Raw genomic sequence first — 15,240 nt, 5'->3', positions numbered from 1 at the left:
TTTGCTTCTTCAGATAAATAAATCCGTTGACTGAAACATTCTGAAGCTATTTCTTTCCTCCAAAAAGTCCAAAATTGTGTCTCTACATGTATATAAATGCTAAAACAAAGAATTACAATGTATTGTACGTGATAAAATCTTTCCCATCAAGGAATTATTTTTGGGTTGACTTCTTACAACGCATTAGATTTAGAAGTTCCGATTTGACCACGCGGCTAAGGCTTGCATATAGAATGAGGTCTAAAGGTTTGCCTATTGAAAACGTTAAATACATGTACACGAATATCGTTGATTGGGCATCTGCTACTCCTTTTGCTTTAGTAGGTACCCTGATGTTGTTAATTAACCCGTACAAAAAAGAGGAAATTATTGGAATTTCCTGGAGCATGAATGATATACCTAATAGAATGTTAACTTTCATAAGAACCAGATAGTTTACATTTCTTTTCTTTGTGAAGTTTGTTAGAACTGAAAGTCTTTTATTATCTTTTCTGAGCAAATAAACAAGAAATAGTGTACATATAAGATGTAACAAAATGGGCAGAGTGGTGAAATATATCATTTGTACACACACTTTGAACCAGTTAAGTATAAAAATGAGTTGTACGTTGAAATATTCATAATCTGCCTTTATCACACATGCGTCAATTTTTTTCATTGGTAATCCTAAAACGAATTCTTGGATCATTGTTTTACTCGTAAGAGGAGACAGAGAAACTTCTAAGCCATACAAAATAGCTATGACAATATTGAAAACAATAAAGAAAATGAAAATAGGTTTTAAGTTCCATTGCCTTACCTTAAATGGAAACTGACATAAAATGACCTGATGAAATAACATACCAGACTTAATCCAAATAGAGGCTGCGTGTACAATAAACTGTATGCGAATTGAAATTACTATGAGCCAACAAATCTTGTATTCTATGAAGCCGTAATTCAGATTTAAAGCATTCAGAACTCCATCTCTGAGGCCAGTGAATAAGGTAAAGGACATATCCAAAATAATGATGAAGATCAGACACTTTTGTGTTGGTCCATAAAGTCGTCTTTTTTTAAAAACATACAAAAGCAACGTTGTTGCTATAACAGGTAAAATACACAGGTATGGCGTGACGTAATATGTCATTTGTACGCCCCATTCCCCATACATATCGACATATCTGATGGCGTTCTCTACTTCTAACTTCGCTTTTGTCAATCCATGATAAAGTTCATTTTGATATTTTAAAAGTACATCTAACAGGGATTCATTACGAGACATGCTTCGTTTAATCTCTACTTTGAATATACTGTATGTTGACGTTTTCTAGAGAATCGAGATTAGGCTCCTGATTCTTTGCGTTCTACAAAATCTGAAAATATAAAGTTTGATTATTCAAATAAAATGATAGCCACAATTTTTTTTATAAAATCATCATCGTTTTTAAGCACTGCACAGGATTTCACTAACAGTCATATATGATCGTGATGCTCCACTGTTTATAAAACTCTCAGGACAGACATCTTGGAGGTCAGTTTTCTTCTTTCTAGTATCAAGCACGGAGAAACTAGAGATCTGGTAACGCAAATAGAAATCAGTAAGTAACTACAGATAGTGTGAAGAATGTTTCTTAAAGTCTTCCAAAATCTTAAGTACATATATATAGAGTGTTAACATAAAAAAAGACGTAAATTATATTGGACATTGGATTTCATGTGTTAGAGAAAAGAAAAAAAATTAAAGAAGATTAGTATTATGCGTTAGATTGATGAATGCGAGAGAGAGAGAGAGAGAGAGAGAGAGATTATTTTGCCGAATATGACAAAATTTTATTTTCTATTCAAGTGAAAAAAGTTTCCCATCTGTTGCATATGCTTTACCCTTTAATTTCTTGTTCTTTTCTTGTTCTCTTCTTAGTCGGTATATTTTATAACATCTTTTTTAAAGCTATGATGTGAGTAAAAAACTAAATTATGGTTCACGTTTATGCAATCTTAAGAAAAAAATATTGTTTGCCCTCTCCCGACCGACTGGATAAAAATGGACCGACTCAAACTTTTTTTAAACTCCAGGATTTATTTTATTCATTCCTGAATTTTCTAATCCCATCAACCACCTATTTAATTTTATGAATAACATCAATTTTAATAGATTTTGAAAATTCCGCATTGATGTTGAATTTTCTTTTACCACATACATGTAGACAGTGATTCCTTATATTTACATTTATATAATGAATAAAATTGTAAATATAAATAAGAAAAAGCTGTCTAATAGAATTAAAATACATGAGGCACCCCATTTTAATTTCAATAGTCCCCGTCCAGTGATGTCAGACACAAAATTGACAAGCATATTACGCATGTGAGTTAAGGCTAGATATGAGTAGGCGTTTCTATGCAAATAAGCTAATAAAAACGCATATGAGGTATATTTATTTTTCAGAGAAGGTTTTGATTTACATCCTTATACATACTTAGTATCCAAGGCACGTTGTAGCGAGTACACGTTATGACGTCATATTGCTCTTAACTACTGGAGGTAATAATACACATCAACAAAACAGCTTCGGCGCAAGGGGTTATCATATTTAATTTTACATAAAAATCGTTCAATTCTAAGAAGAATATTCTACAGATTAATAAAACTGCTGAACAAATCCTAGACATTTTCTCAATTGATCGAAATTTGAGGAAACTTATCCTGGACTGCATTTTTACCCTGTTTCAACTTAAAACTTCACAAATAGTACATGTAACTTAACAATTGATCTGTTGATTTTTGTGCAGCAATACCATCAATCCTTGAAACATTCTGCATCTAAAATACCTTGTTTCAGTTAAATAAAATAGACCATGCCCTTGCGCCGAAGCTTTTTTTGTTGATTTTTATAATCGTGTGTAGTAAAGTACAATGATATAATAATATAACGTCAGAATGTGTACGTTACATCATGTCATGGGTTCCAAGTACATATTAGACAATAAGTTTAAACTTTCTCTGTATAATAGGTATAGTCCTTGGGCATTTTAATTAGTTCCTTTGCATAGTATACAATTAATTACCCCTTATGAGGTCAAAATGGTGAAATAAGGACCCGAGACCTTCCCCACGAGGTGACCTGATCTGACCGAGGCCGCGTAGCGGCCGAGGTCAGGTCAGCGAGTGGGCCAGGGGTAATCAATTGTTTTATTATACCGATATAAGTTAAGACAATTTTTGTAGGCTTAATTATTAAAATAATCAATTGTGTATTAGACCTACGAACTGTTATTAGTGTTATTAGTGTTCCATCGGGATCGGGATTCACTAGTGAAGTTGTTTACTTTTCGCCTGCAAGTCTTGTAAGTTTTTGCAACACCGATTTATCAATACACTCTGTGATTGTCAGTAACATGAATTTTTATAAATTCACAAATACCATTCCCGAGTTCAATGACAAATTGATGCAGATTTTTACTGTACAAAAAAGCCGAGTCTGCATTCATTGAATTTGACATTTTACATGTACATGTTGTAACGAAAGTTTCAATGAAAACGATAAATTTTATGACGCATCTAAAGGCCAGTCGTGTTCCGTATCATAAAAAGACTTTACATATTCTTATAATGGTATTTTTTGAAATGGAAAATCATTACTGTATGCATATATTTTTAATTTAAATGGAATTTAGATTAACATGTCATTTTTACCCGTCATTATTTATGATGACCGGGTCATTATACCCCACGTGCAATGAATCCTAGGTCATTATTGCTGAAAATGGTACTTTTTGGAGTCATTATTGAGTTTAAAAGCCTTCTAACAAGCCAATCAAATTTGAGTATTCTTAATAGAGGTATAATAAAAATACTTATACACCTAGCCTTATCTCACTTGCGTAGGTTCCTGGCCTTTCACTTGACGAAATTTACATTCAGATGTAATTATCAAGTAATCAACTCATTTATCTTTCGAAGAGTTATTACAGAAAAAACAATGAGAAATGTAAATAAAGTATGAGAAAACGATTCTTTTTGCCCTAATTGGTGTTTGTTAGTTTGTGTGCTATTTCATGGGCAAATAATTTCAATCTTTTGGAGATTTTCTGCAAATTGTGGAGATTTTACATAAAGTATACTTTAATGTTAGAAATAACAAAGACAAGTTTGTTAACGTAGGTCGCGGGTTTGCTGACGTCGTTACAAAAAGAAATCTGCGATTTTTTTTTCATTAATTCTTCAGTATATCTTTTGTTGGAATTAAGGACATTGGCAAGGTTCCTGGTTATTGTATAGAATTTTTCAAGAACTTCTGAGTAGGTTTAAATGTACTAAATAGGCTATATTCTGGATCGTTTTACCTACTAATCCAGCATTCTTTTTTAGATTTTGTCAAATTAGTGTTTTTACAATTATTAATGCATTTCCTATGTAAAATGTTGATAAAAGGGACCTACATAAATTTTCACCATAATATTTCTTCAAAACCCATCTATTTCATACAGTTTTTGTATTGTATACATTATTGTAACTTCATTTCCTATGACTTCTAGATATTTTGGTTGAAAATGTATATATAGAAAAAAGACATGGATATACCGGCACCGATCATCATTTTTGAGTTGCGTCCCTTAACAGCTAAAATTGGTCAAGTGACTGGTTGATTGTTTTTATCATGTAATTGACTGAATTGATTGAAATACATTGTCATAAAAATATTGCCATGGATTTATTTTTAACTTTTATTCGTAATTACTAAATGCTGATTCCTTCACACGACCTAAGAACTGTTCTCAGTCGGCATGGTCGACCTACCTTTCAGCATATGTCACATCTTTGCCCTTCCCAGCATACTGAGCATAACTATGGTAAATGACGACCTGTTTGCTCTATGTCCCTGAATACAATGTACAACAAAGCCATTACTACTTTTCTTTCTTGCTGTATAGAAGATTCTACCCGTTGAAGGAAGTACACGTGCTTTTGTTTACCTCTATAACATACGCTTTACTGGTTTTCACCGCTTAGAGAAATCTGCACGGGAGATCACTCTCAATCACTATTTTACAAGTGAAAAAACCCATGTATTAAGCCTTTTTTCTCCGGAAAGCCCTGACTTGCCAATGTCCTTAACTCAGTTTAGCTAAGTTTAGTGTTATATTATTTAAGCAACAACTTAGCACAAATAAGGCTTTTTACGATTTGAACAGTCGATACAATATGTAGATAAACTTTTGTTGGAATTGGTAATCTAGTGTAATATTATTTATGGAACAAATTGAAGTTATCACAAATAATGAATGCTTATAACGTTTCGAATGATCGACACTGGAAGTATTAGAAAGCGTTTAATTATTTGTTATTAATCGTATCTTCTCGGGTCTTTCCGGCAAGCTCGGAAAAACAAGAAGTTGATTTCCGGCTTGTCGGAAAGACCCGAGAAATTGCGATTGATTTGTTATCACTTGTTATCGCGAAACGACATGGACACAAGTTTCAACTTACCTTTTTTTTCCTTTGAACGTATTTGAATTAACGGTTTTTATTACTAAGGAAGTCATTATTTAAAAAAAAAAAAAAAAAAAAACGTAAATACACCTGTTGCATCAACAGTTTGAACTTTATTTTAAAAAAGGACATTTTTAAAATATATCTACAAGTTTATCACAAATTAAAAAGTGCAAAGGTACTATGAAACATAAAGACAATTTTTGAGCGACACTGATCTCTTGTAAGTAACGGCTTACAATGCTGCTAGCTACAGATTTTATTCGCTACTTTGCTTTCCATGTCCAACAAGTTGAAGTAATGTTCTATACATTGAAAAGTCGCAAAACAAAAAAAAAACAAAAAAAATCTGGCTGTTAATCGAGTCAGAAAAAATTAATTTTTAGATTCTCGTTCCATTTACTCCTCTAAAAATGTCTCGTTCGACTGTTTTAATTGGTTTTTTTTTAATTCTTATACGTAATAATCATAGAATCAAGTTAAGAATTTTTTGAGTTATCCTCTGTCTGTATGTAAAAATAAATATTTTTTTAAAAAAATACATATACTGAAAATATATCGTATTTAGTCGGGACTATATTTGGCGGAAATTCATTGATTTACAAGATATCGTAGATTTGAGCGCCTTGCTGAGTGTTCTAAGTAAAAACATTTCATATACTTGAATAAGAGGATACCGTTTTCCGCCAGCACGCTGAAAAAAATACACAGCCAAATGCAAGGATATCTAGTCTACGAAAAAGAAAAGAAAAGAAAACATTAAAAAACGGTAAGAAAACAACACATAACGAAAATAAATTGAAATAAACTAAAGGATTGATTGTTGTTTCAAATCCCTTGCGAGAATTTTTTTTTATTAAAATGAAACGTAAAAAGAACATAAGAAGAGAAACATGTCTAATAATCATTTCATTACTAATGAATTATTATGATATGATTCATGGATTATTTGAAGCAGAAAGACGTGAATTTCTTTCTTTTTAAAAAATCATTTAATCTTGTTTTTCTGCACCGAATATCGGATCGATATTCACGACGCCATTTGTGACGTCGCGATATTTTATGACGTCGTTCTTAAAAATGTTACATTTAAGCATTGAATAATTATTTTTTGAAAGATATAGTCTCATAACTGCAACGGTGTGTGCAAACAAATTGAGTAACGCGCGTTAGCACATTCTGAAAATTTGTTTACACGCCGTTGCAGTTATGAGACTATATCTTTCAAAAAATAATTATTCGATGCCTATATTTACATTTGTTAACCCCTTGCCTTGACTGCAAAGGTGATTAATATTTCAAAATCCCTGTATAATCCTTCGGGTAAGTTACAATTAATGGAAGAGCCGTTGCAACAGCTTCAGTTCAATATGAGCGTGAATTTTGATTTTCGCTTATGACGTTGCACTTCCACGACGTTGAACGTTTGTGACGTCAAAATAAAACGCATACTTTAACCTTTTGACCCCCTGTCCGTGTTATGGTGTTTTGAATGCCGTCACTTTCTAAGCAAAATATATGTGAAATGTAAATATTTATTCACCTTCATGTTTGTCGCATTATAGGAATTTCTCTCGCATCATTCTCCCATCTCCTTTCCAGAAAAAAATGGGGTGTGATATAATACAATTATGGACTTCAGTGTAGGTCGATATGTGGTTATAAGGACCCATGTCAAGTGATATTGACCGAATACATTTTCTGTGTCTAATACGCGGCCATTGTGAAGTCAGGTATATCGCATATAAACAAAAATCCTGTATTTATTACTAAGTATGTAATAAATATTATGCTTCCTGTCAGTTTGTCTCTATATATAACCAGTGCCCAACTATTATCGCATAGTGTTCAAAGGATATATAGCGTAAGTATACTATGCCGAAATAGTGCACGGATTTATTTTCTAAGGAAAATCCGACATCATCCCTATGCCGGGGATCGAACTCACGACCCCGTGATTGTCAGTCCGAGGTGCCACCGATTTAGCCACAGACGCCGTTAACTACAACACTATATTTTAATATATATATATATATATATATATATATATATATATATATATATATATATATATATATATAAAGAAAGCACAAAAAAAATTCACTTTTACAAGGATACCCACTTCCGCCCCCGCCCGGGGTTGAACTCTCGACCAACGGAATCTGTCTCCTAGCAGTACAGGAACAGCGCGCTTGACCGCTCGGCTATCTAGGCAAGTCAAAAAACTTGCTTTCGATGCCGATGGAATTCTCGCGGCGCTGCCCTACACTACACGGTCATTGAGAATGAAAGTGAGATACAGTTATTTGGACCTTAGTTTTATTAGAGGATCGTTACCAATACACGTTGTAATGAAATTAATTTTTATTTATAAAGCACATTTTTAAAACAACTCTTAAAGTAACATAACTGCCCTAAGTGAAGAGTTGTTGTAAAAATATGCTTTATAAATAAAAATCAAAATTGATTTCATTACGACGTGTATTGGTAACGATCCTCTAATAAAACTAAGGTCCAACTAACTGTATCTCACTTTCATTCTCAATGACCGTGTAGTTTAGGGCAGCGCCTCGAGAATTCCATCGGCATCGAAAGCAAGTTTTTTGACTTGCCTAGATAGCAGAGCGGTCTAGCGCGCTGTTCCTGTACTGCTAGGAGACAGATTCCGTAGGTCGAGAGTTCAACCCCGGGCGGGGGCGGAAGTGGGTATCCTTGTAAAAGTGAACTTCTTTGTGCTTTCTATATTAATATTTCTTCACTTAGGGCAGTTATGTTAGTTTTAGAGTTGTTGTAAAAATGTGCTTTATATATATATATATATATATATATATATATATATATATATATATATATATATATATATATATATATTATATATATATAAACTTAGTTTCAAATGTTTGACACTTAAAAAATAAACAAATAATTTTTCTGAATTAAATAGTTTCTTGCAACTTTTTCTTTTCATCCGAATAAAATTCTTTGAAACTACCTATACATTATTTTAGGAATGACTCTAATTCTTGGCCAAATTATTCGAGTATAACCTGGTTTGGGTCAGTTTACGCTCTAAAACAGCGTAAACTGACCCAAACCAGGTTATACTCGAATAATTTGCAATTGGCCAAGAATTAGAGTCATTCCTTATAATTTAATTTCAAAATCATTAAATAACTATGTGTGTAAAATTTCGTTGCTTTTTATTAGTTCAAATTTGCCGCTCAATAATACAACCGTAGTAACGGAAGTAACGGAAGTGATGGGAAGCAAGGGGAGGTAAAAACTGATACATAGGCCTAGCAGCCTTGTTGTTTGTTTACATGTGGTAAGATCGAATTATTGTTTGAAGTTAAAGGTACATTTATTAAATCTGGAATTTTCCATGAATCCTAAGGACTGGAAATGAGAGGATTGTATGGATACAGATGATTCAGCTGGTTGTCGGGGGGGGGGGGGGGGGGGGGTCCCCATACCAAACCAGGTTATACAGAAATAATTTGTGTTCCTTTTTGGATATGAACCAATCGGAGGCTAGAATACAAACAAAATTAAATTATATCTAATTTCATGAAAAATATCACGTACACGTAGCACAACGTGACGTCATAATAGGGGTGTACTAACATGCTTGTAAGAGGTGATGAAACATTGCAAATGGAGAAAATACTGTCGTTTTTATACAAAAGTCAGCACAGTCAGCCTCCGGCTCGTGCACCATGTGTCAAACCCTGACTACTAGTTACATATATTGCATGAAAGCACAACACTATATTAAAACTGATATTTGATTCAATATGTACACTGTACTTTGTGTACAAGATACTTGATTTTCGTATTTTTTTAATTAAAATAATGTCCTGGAAAATCGAGAAAAGTCATTTATAACCAAACTGCATATATTAGATGAGAAAACATACATTTTTAAATATAAAAGTGGGGGAAGTAATATATGTATTGCATGATTTATAAAACATAACGTTTACATATGCACTGATTTAATTATTTATTAGATTGATAATTTAAAAAAAAATTATGCACTCCTTATCATACAAGTACATGTAGTTCACTGTATCATATATCAGAACATTGAAAAAAGATTAATAACTTTGTGAAACACTGGTGCCCCCGTATGGCAACTCATGGCGAAGATCATAGTTTATCAAAAGTAGGTCAAACTCCAAGTTCAAGGTCAAAGGAAAGGAATTTTCACAAGGAATACACTTGTAAAATATAAAAGCCCTAGCACAAACCTTTCAAATGTTATGCATATGGCCAATAATCAAAATTTTCAAAGAGGTAAGGGTCAACGACTCAGAATTGTTGGTACATGTACTCAGTGGAAGGCTTTTCACAAAAAATGCATATGTAAATATGTGAAATATGAAAGCCCTAGCTCCAACCATTCAAGAGTTATGACCTAGGTTAAAGTTTTTCAAAAGTAGGTCAAAATCCGAAGTCAAGCTCTAAAGTAAAGTAGTGTACACAAGGACAGGTCTTATCACAAGAAATACGCATGTGAAGTACAAGAGCCCTATTATCAACTGTTTAAAAGTTATGAACAAAGTTAAAGTTTGGTGAAATTTTGCAAAATTGGGTCAAATTTTAATGCCAAAGTCCAATATGATAGTGCGGACAAAGGTTTCTTCACAAGGAATATACATGTGAAAGACAGCCCTAGCTCCAATCAATTAAAAGTTACGGGCAATGTTAAAGTTTTTGCTGGCAGACAGACAGACAGACGGACGGACGGACAGAGCAAAAACTATATGCTCCCGATTAATCTTATATAACGGGGGCATAAAAAGTTCTACGGCAAAATTGGGTTCGTTTTGTTTAACCTAGTAACTTGATTTTCCATTTCACTCGGAATACACTTTTCAAAATTAATTTATCTTGTGCCCTAAGAAGTACGTATAGCCATTTGCGTGGATATATGTAGCGGTGTACAGGTATGTCTGGATCCACACTTGATTGCCCTTCTTCAGTTCATGAAGCAAATGCCCAGATACGCTAATGTAGTCGTCCTGAAGGTTTTTAATGCACGTGCGTATTTTTGTTTCATTTTCCACCATTGCCATGACATAAACCGTCCCTCCTTTTTTGGTAAGAATAGACCAGGAAAAAGAGTACACGCCGTCTTCTGGAGCAGTAAATATACCTGTCGTCGGATTATATCCATTTCCTTCGTTTAAGAGCACATTTTGGTATTTAATGGTTGTATTTACTTCAACGTTGTAGAGATTGTTTTGCAAATTAGCATGAAAAGAGGTCGTGAGTTCGGCTGAACAGTCTGAAAGATAACAATAAAGAACTTTGGATATGTGTAATATCATTGGAAAAACTTGAAAGTAATTGAAAATTTCTCAGGAATTTCTAAAGAATATTTTCAGGGTGTAATATTTAACAATTTTATAAGATATCAAATGCTGAGATAATGATTTTCTTTTTCCCTTTATTTAGAAAAAAAAAGGTTTTCTTCATTATTTACAGGCAGATAATGTATACTTTCCGCTATAGATACAAAACATGTCAAATAAGTTTATCGAGTGTATATTGTGAATATTAGGACGAGTTGGCTGTACAAATGCACGAGCATTGATTTCAGTTTCGATTTTCAGAAGACAGAGCAATTTTGCTAGCAATGAATGGTTTCAACAGATACTGGCGCATATGCATGCATTAAAATCATACCTGCCTAAAAATTATTATCATATCCTAATTGACAAAAATTCTATATTCTGAAAAAGATCCACACCTTAAAAATCCCAATATGTCCTAAACTTATAACTCATGTCAAAATGACGTATTTGGTCAACAGTTTGCATATCAAAACTAATTCAATCATCTCTCGGTGGTATTTAAAACTTACTGAACTGTGACGCAACGTACACTTAATGTTCACATCACAGAAATATGACGTTACCTTTTCCCCGCAAGCACTTTATAGCGAGGTACAAGTTTCTCTAAAGTTTAGCGTAAATAATTGTGACGTAATATTTTAATAAGATTATAACTTTTTTTATTTTATGAGATTTTAGCAAGTATAAATTAGAAGGGAATTGGCATTAAATTGAAGATTAAATTTACTTTTGAAAGTGCGTGAAAAATGCGTGATTGCAGGGAAACGGTATATGCGTGATTTTGCGTTAGAAATAGTAAATGGTTTATGCGTTAAAATGCGTGACTGCGGGGAAGAGGTTTAACAGTACACATCACAACTAATTCAATCTCTCAGTGGTATTAGAGTACATATCACAACTCATTCAATCTCTCGTTGGTATTAACAGTACCCATCACAACTCATTCAATCTCTCGTTGGTATTAACAGTACCCATCACAACTCATTCAATCTCTCGTTGGTATTAACAGTACCCATCACAACTCATTCAATCTCTCGTTGGTATTAACAGTACCCATCACAACTCATTCAATCTCTCGTTGGTATTAACAGTACCCATCACAACTCATTCAATCTCTCGGCGGTATTAACAGTACCCATCACAACTCATTCAATCTCTCGTTGGTATTAACAGTACCCATCACAACTCATTCAATCTCTCGTTGGTATTAACAGTACCCATCACAACTCATTCAATCTCTCGTTGGTATTAACAGTACCCATCACAACTCATTCAATCTCTCGGCGGTATTAGCAGTACACATCACAACTAATTCAATCTCTCGGTGGTATTAACAGTACACAATCTCTCGGTGGTATTAACAGTACACATCACAACTAATTCAATCTCACGGTGGTATTAACACTACATCACAACTCATTCAATCTCTCGGAGGTATTAACAGTACACATCACAACTAAATAATTCAATCTCTCGTTGGTATTAACAGTACCCATCACAACTAATTCAATCTCTCGGTGGTATTAGCAGTAAATATTTTTTAATCGAATAAGTTCATCATGTTCGTAGCTCGTTAAGTATTTTTTTTTATGATAAACCTCTAAATAATATATTTTTTAGCTTGCCATTTTTAAAAGTGAAAAATTGATTTTTATATAGCGTGATAGCGCACTAGAATAGTGATAAAAAGCGGAAGCGATACTTTTTTTGTATAATTACAGACCCTAAAACCTGCTAATATTACCCCCCCCCCCGCCCCCCAAAAAGCGTGTGACTTTCGTGCGCTCTTTTTTCATGAAAACTGTGTATCGTTTCGTGCAAACTGTGTAATGTTTCGTGCAAACCGTGTGCATAGCTTTTTATGTAAATCGTGCAGCTCGAAGCTTTTTGAGCAAACCGTGCAGCGAAGGTGCGAGACGCGTGTGGGAAACGTGCGAATTCCGTGCAAGAATCGTGTGAGAAACGTTTAGGATTCGTTTGATCTTATTTTTTTTTAAACAAAAGATGGACAGAAAATGTGTTCAACGTAGATAAGTGTTTAAGAGCAAACTCCTTTAAAAAAAAAACTTTGTTTACAGGGTGCACCAGACAAATATACATTTAATATACAATCGGTCGTTAAGTCGAATGTTGACTGGTGTCTTTCATACAAATGACAACGCTATTGTCTTAACACTGATTTTCCTGCTTACCCGACCATGACAAAGAGCACACGGCGGGTGTAACCGTTCGAAAGGGGATGCTCACTTCTTCTCCATGGACTTGATCCTGCCTCTGTTTTAAGAGGTCCGTTCTAGTTTTGCTCATAATTCGTATTGTTTGAATAAAACTAAATAAAAACATAATTGATGTTCAAATTTTATACCATGCGTTACTTTTTTGGGAGAGGGTATAATTAAAAGCAAGTTGTTAAATATCAATTTTGAAAACATTTATATAAAAATACTTTCGTGCATTAACAGCCCATGAAAAAATTTTTCTGATATAACTACCAGAATTAGGTTTCCAGCCTAACTTTTGACAGGCGCTTCTGTAACCATCAAGGGTCCCTATAAATTCGTCTGGAGATGAAGATGTCGATGGAGGTACATTGATATAAAACAATGCAAGGGAGGTAAGAACGGTGGAAGTCCACATTGCTTTGAATGTTTAAATAAAAGAAAATATTAAATAATGAGATAGGAATAAAAATTCTGTAATACAGAGAAATCAAATAACATGTGATAATTAATTTCATTTATGTTTTACGCGCATGCTGAAAACAAAGAATCGGCACTTCGTCAAATCATGAATGGAACTTATATAAATATACATCTTAAAAAGTTAACATACCTTTCTGGTTCCGCTGGTAAAATGTTAGTATCGAAACACAATTCAATTTGCTCAACCTCACAATGTTTGAGTGAAAAACAGAATAATTTATCTAGATTCAATCTATTTAATACGTAAATTCCCTCCCTAAAAATTCAAAGTGTATTTGAAACATGAAGCGTAAGCCCAATTAAGGCACCGAACGTAAACCTGTGAATAAACTGCACAAACTTTTCTCAAAAGCTAACAAGTGATATACCTCAAGTTTCTCCTTAAAGCTCTGAAACATGAAGCGTAAGCCTAATTAAGGCACCGAACGTAAACCTGTGAATAAACTGCACAAACTTTTCTCAAAAGCTAACAAGTGATATACGTCAAGTTTCTCCTTAAAGCTCTTAACTCCGTACATGTAAATCAAATGAACAATTTAAATAATATCATAAATGTAACAAGAGGAAACGCTTCCTTTGCATGTAATCGTAGCTGAAACATGGCTCTACATATGAAAAAAAAATGATTATTAAATACAACTTAATACTTAAATTTTTAATAGATTAATCTAAAATAAATCAATCTTATGTCGTTTTATTTCTTTTAATCAATCATTATTTTTTTTCTAAAAGACAGATTATGTGAAATTTAAAGAAGTAATAATAATAACAATATTTTAACGTTTTCGAAGTGTATTAATACACCGTGATCGTATAGAGTTTACATTTTATTTATTAATCCTGAAATGTCTCAGAATAATAGACCAAAACACTTGGTATAAACAACAGTTTTTATTAATAAGATAAATCCGAAATTTTTAAAAGTCCAAAATATTCAAGAGCTGAGAGCCAGAACCAAAAAGAGTAAAAGCGTATAAGAGAGTCAACCAAGAAGCCCAGAAGTTTAAAAAAAAGTCCGAAAAGTTCTGAAAAGTGCGGGTTTTTTTTTTTTTTTTTTTGGTTTTTTTTTTTAGCAAACAGTTTGTTTTTTGCTCAGATGGTATTCATGGTCCTGGATAGAAAAGTACTTTTTTATTGGCTGTCTTATCATTGATTGCCATCTACGCTTTGTATGTAATTCTGTCTGTTGACCAATGAGTCCAAACATGACACCACCCTCCAATCAAGTTGCATTTATACCCACGGTGTGTTCCCGTTTTGCAGACATTTGATAATTAGTATAGAACAATAGGTGTGAAATATGTTTTGATAGCAATTATAGTCTGATCTCAGTCTGGGATTACCTGTATTTCACCAATGCATCATAATATATCCCACGATTGTTTTATTTATGTGTTCAGCCATCACAGGAGTTCTAGCCTAGAGCTCTTTTAATCATCTACTTCAAAGTTCCCAATTTTATTACTCTCAGTCAAGAATCTTAATAGAAAGTTTGCATTTCTGATCAAATGTTATTACTTAGTATCAATGGATTTGATTGGTCTATTCTGATTTATTCCGTTACAAAAAACATTTAATTACTAAATTATAGTTCTGCATACCAACATCAAAATACAATTTGTTCTATCGAGATAATTATACGTCATGAAATTAAAACCTCTTTTCCATTTATGAATTAAGTCACTGTATTTGGTAAACCATTAAT

General features: G+C 33.2%; 1 protein-coding gene across 1 annotated transcript; it reads right to left on the bottom strand.

The window, feature by feature from the left end:
- Positions 1-9,772: 9,772 nt before the first annotated feature.
- Positions 9,773-13,749, bottom strand: LOC133194583 (collagen alpha-2(VIII) chain-like). Its single transcript, XM_061330517.1, has 3 exons — positions 13,666-13,749; positions 13,326-13,472; positions 9,773-10,763 (listed from the first exon to the last, which is right to left on the bottom strand). Exons 2-3 carry the CDS (start codon positions 13,468-13,470, stop codon positions 10,357-10,359), a joined length of 552 nt encoding a protein of 183 aa, XP_061186501.1. The 5' UTR covers positions 13,471-13,472; positions 13,666-13,749; the 3' UTR covers positions 9,773-10,356.
- Between the last annotated feature and the right edge of the window lie 1,491 nt (positions 13,750-15,240).

This window comes from Saccostrea echinata, unplaced genomic scaffold (assembly GCF_033153115.1).
Source record: "Saccostrea echinata isolate AGI-Se365-2 ecotype Australia unplaced genomic scaffold, CSIRO_AGI_Sech_v1 ptg000029l, whole genome shotgun sequence".
NCBI lineage: Eukaryota > Metazoa > Mollusca > Bivalvia > Ostreida > Ostreidae > Saccostrea > Saccostrea echinata.
The sequence above is the reverse complement of the archived record's forward strand: the minus strand, read 5'-3'. Positions and strand labels throughout refer to the sequence as shown.

Coding starts and splice junctions, on each gene's coding strand:
- LOC133194583 (XM_061330517.1), bottom strand. CDS start 13,470: ATGTGGACTTCCACCGTTCTTACCTCCCTTGCATTGTTTTATATCAAT. Junction 10,764..13,325: donor AGGCTGGAAACCTAATTCTG/GTAGTTATATCA, acceptor GTTATCTTTCAG/ACTGTTCAGCCGAACTCACG.